The 3,927-nt window shown below is 38.7% G+C and overlaps 1 protein-coding gene across 1 annotated transcript; it reads right to left on the bottom strand.

Moving 5' to 3' along the window:
* Positions 1-203: 203 nt before the first annotated feature.
* Positions 204-1,119, bottom strand: LOC149218232 (putative calcium-binding protein CML10). The gene has a single exon (XM_089382366.1). The coding sequence runs from the start codon at positions 996-998 to the stop codon at positions 312-314; it is 687 nt and encodes a 228-aa protein (XP_089238492.1). The 5' UTR covers positions 999-1,119; the 3' UTR covers positions 204-311.
* Between the last annotated feature and the right edge of the window lie 2,808 nt (positions 1,120-3,927).

Raw genomic sequence — 3,927 nt, 5'->3', positions numbered from 1 at the left:
AAAGTTATATAAGCTAAAGTGTTTCCTGAATCTTACTAGTTAGTTACACGTGACTAATAAATTACAAAATCGTTTCTTAAAAAAACACAACATGATCATCTCCCACTGCAACAATCTTCATATCCAAACTTGTAATTTCCAATATCATACTTCGGAATGTCATTGAGAATTTGCCCAAAAAAGGAGGGGATGCATACGGGGAATTGCATTGAACAGGAAGGCTGATGGACTGATGAATTGTGATAGTAAAGTAGTCTTGAGAAATGCAATTTTGCCTTTCCTTTCTCTGGTGCTTTCCCGCAGCGCCTTACCTAAGCAGATGAAGATGAAGTTATCATCATGGTGAGAAATTCATCAAAGCTCGCGGATCCATCTCCATTAGAGTCGATTCCTGCTATCATACTACGGCAGTCCTCCAGAGAAGAAGAGTGTCCCAGACTGTCGAACACCCTCAGCAGTTCATCGGGGGAGATGACTCCATTCCCGTCGAAATCGAAGATGCCGAAAGCGCTCTCCATGTCGTCGAGGTTGGGCGCTTCGTCGACACTGAAAGTGTTCATCACCACAAAATCCGACAAGTCGATGAAACCGTCGCCGTCGGAATCGGCCATGCTTATCATCAGCCGGAGCTCTTCGTCCGTGGCAGGACACCCTAGAGACGTCATCAACGTGCCCAAGTCTGACCACGAGAGCTTACCGTCGCCATTGCCGTCGAATTTCTGGAACACCGCCTGCACCTCCTCTGTGGTGGTCAGAAGGCGTGAGCCGACACGGCGGGGGCGGCGGCGGCGTGAAGATGGCTGGCGGTTGTCGACGTCGCTTTCGTTGTCTTTGGAGGATGTCCGACTCTGCCGTCGCCTCCATGAACGAGTCGACTCCTCTGTCGCCCGCGCGCCGCTGCTTCTTCTGGTGGAGGAGGACTTGGAAAGACGCGGGTGTGAGCAATCTGCAGATGTGAGGCCTCCCTTTATGCAACTAACAAGCTGTGGGAAATACATTATTATCAAATTATTGCAAGGCACTGCAAATATATCAAATATTTGTTCTGCCACTTCCGATCATAAAATTCAAAGCAACCAAATGTGAGGTAAGGTATATGCTATTCGTTGAGAAGCGACTCTGCAAGGGCAGCCCGATTTAGGAATCCAGTTTGTCATGGATTAATATATAACCTCCCATTCACTTAATAAATTAGGTTGGCGATGCATGAAAATGGATGGGCCGAAATTTGTGAATTGTAAATACGAAGGATATATGAATCAAACAACACAGACAAATAAACGCCGACGTGTTTTTATAAGGCCTTTAACACTACGAAGGTCACTAAGAAACTTCCGACATAATAATCAATTCCCACCTGACCGGCATTTTGTACGGCTGCTACACATATATATATTATTTTGAGTGAATGAGGTGAAGTGATTGCATGATTTCCATTGTCTGCTGTCGTAGAACGCACGCTGTTTCTGTTTCGCTGTTTTTTTTTCTTCACCGACATTCTCGGGTCATGCAAATTGTTTTGCTTGTATTTTTTTTCCTAATAGCCGACGCAAAAGCTTTATAATTTTTAACACACCTGCTCTATAAAACTTACTTTATACGGATTATTTTATTCATGATCACTTAGTTTATTTTATTTATATATGAACTGTTAAATTTTATGTTTTATATGCTCCTATTTTATGTTATTATTATTTTTTTCATTTAATTAAAGATAATAATGGGGTAGGTGATGTAAAGCTGAGCCTCCAAAGTGTTGTTTCAGTTGAACTTTATATAAATAAATTTAATCGAGTAGATTGTTAGATATTTTGATATATATAATTATAATTTTTAAAGTTATATTTATTACAATTTTAAAAATTATATTAATTACCATTATTTAAAAATTTAATACGAATGAATTATTTATTAAAGTTCTTTTTAACTACCACTAGTAGAGATGGATAAAAATGGTGCTCATGGGTATTTGTGTTAGACTAAACAAAGCGCAGCTGAAATAAAATAAACATACACAACACAAACAAAAAACCTCACAAAACCATAACACATTGATTTAACGTGGTTCAGGCATCGACAATCTTATTATTCAAAAAGAGATTACAACAAATCTAATAATTCACACATACTCTCAGCTCTCCCTTATTTTCTCTATTTTCTCTACACACACTTACAATCCTCTACGGGATTACATTTCTATATAGCTGGAGCATAAAACTGAATCATAAATTCCCTCACAACAAATATAGGATGCATTAACTCCTCCTCAAAAAATACTGGAGCTAATATAGCAACTAATTCTATTGTTGTCACATACATGAGATTTCTGTCCAATTTAATAAAACCGAAAATCTCAACAATCTCCACCTTGACAACAATTAGCCTGATGCCTTGTTCATTTATTATTTTATCTTTTCTGCAAGCCAAGAGAAGCCAAACACCAACGCAACTTCTCTAACAAAACTGGTTTCGTGAACATGTCTGCACAGTTTTCCTTCGTATGCACCTTTTCAAGAGAAACACCCCTTTCAGTGATAACCTGTCTTACATAATGGTACTTGATTGGTATATGCTTTGATTTACTATGATAGGCTGGATTCTTAGCCAAGTGAATTGCACTTTGACTATCACAAAATAACTTGATGTTGTCCTGTAACCTCCCAAACTCACCAATCAAACCTTTCAACCAAACCGCTTCTTTGCAAGCATGTGAAGCAGCTATGTATTCTGCTTCAGTAGTGGATAAAGCAACAATATTCTGTAGCTTTGACATCCAGCTAATAGCTCCACCTGCAAGAGTAAAGACATACCCTGAAGTTGACCTTCTCTTATCCAAATCACCTGCAAAATCGGAATCAACATATCCACAAACAAATTCACTACTTTTATTATAAGTGATACAATAATCACTTGTGCCTCTCAAATACCGAAGCAACCATTTGACTGCTGACCAGTGTTCTTTACCTGGATTTGCCATATACCTGCTGACAACCCCAACTGCATGAGAAATATTTGGTCGAGTACAAACCATCGCATACATCAAACATCCTACTACATTGGCATATGGAATTCGAGACATATAATCCTTTTCTTCATCTATATTAGGACATAAACTGGAAGAAAGCTTAAAATGGGAAGCTAAAGGGACTGACACAGGCTTCACATTGTTCATACCAAAACTCAAGAGTATTTTCTCAATATACTTCTGTTGTGATAGCCACAGCTTACCATTGCCCCTGTCTCTGAAAATCTCCATGCCCAAAATTTGTCTTGCTGCTCCCAAATCTTTCATATCAAACGTCCTTGCCATCTGAGCCTTTAACCCGTTGATCTCCACTATGCTTTTGCTTGCTAAAAGCATATCGTCAACATATAACACTAAGATAATGAACATGCCATCATTTAATTTCTTAAAATAAACGCAATGATCATATTCACTTCTTATATATTTCTGACTCAACATGAAATAATCAAACTTCTTGTACCATTGCCGAGGCGACTGCTTCAGGCCATACAATGATTTCTTGAGCCTGCAGACAAATTTCTTATTGCGATGCTGAACAAACCCTTTCAGTTGTTCCATATAAATTTCCTCATCTAAGTCTCCATGTAAAAATGCAGTCTTAACATCTAGTTGATGCAATTCTAAATCAAGCAAAATGACTAATGCTAACACAATTATAATTGAAACTATTTTAACAACTGGTGAAAAAATCTCATGAAAGTCAATGCCTGCTTTCTGAGAAAAACCTTTTGTGACCAGCCTTGCTTTGTACCTGTCCTCAGTATCATTCACACCCCGTTTCAACTTGAAAACCCATTTACATCCCACAGTTTTCCTGTCTTTCGGAAGTTCAACCAGATCCCATGTGCCATTCTTGTGTAATGCCATCATCTCTTCCTTCATGGCGTCTTTCCACTTGTCAC

This window comes from Pinus tabuliformis, chromosome Q (assembly GCF_031772625.1).
Source record: "Pinus tabuliformis cultivar Carrire ecotype Pingquan chromosome Q, CPIR1, whole genome shotgun sequence".
NCBI classification, from domain to species: domain Eukaryota; kingdom Viridiplantae; phylum Streptophyta; class Pinopsida; order Pinales; family Pinaceae; genus Pinus; species Pinus tabuliformis.
This window is presented reverse-complemented; position numbering and strand designations above follow the sequence as displayed.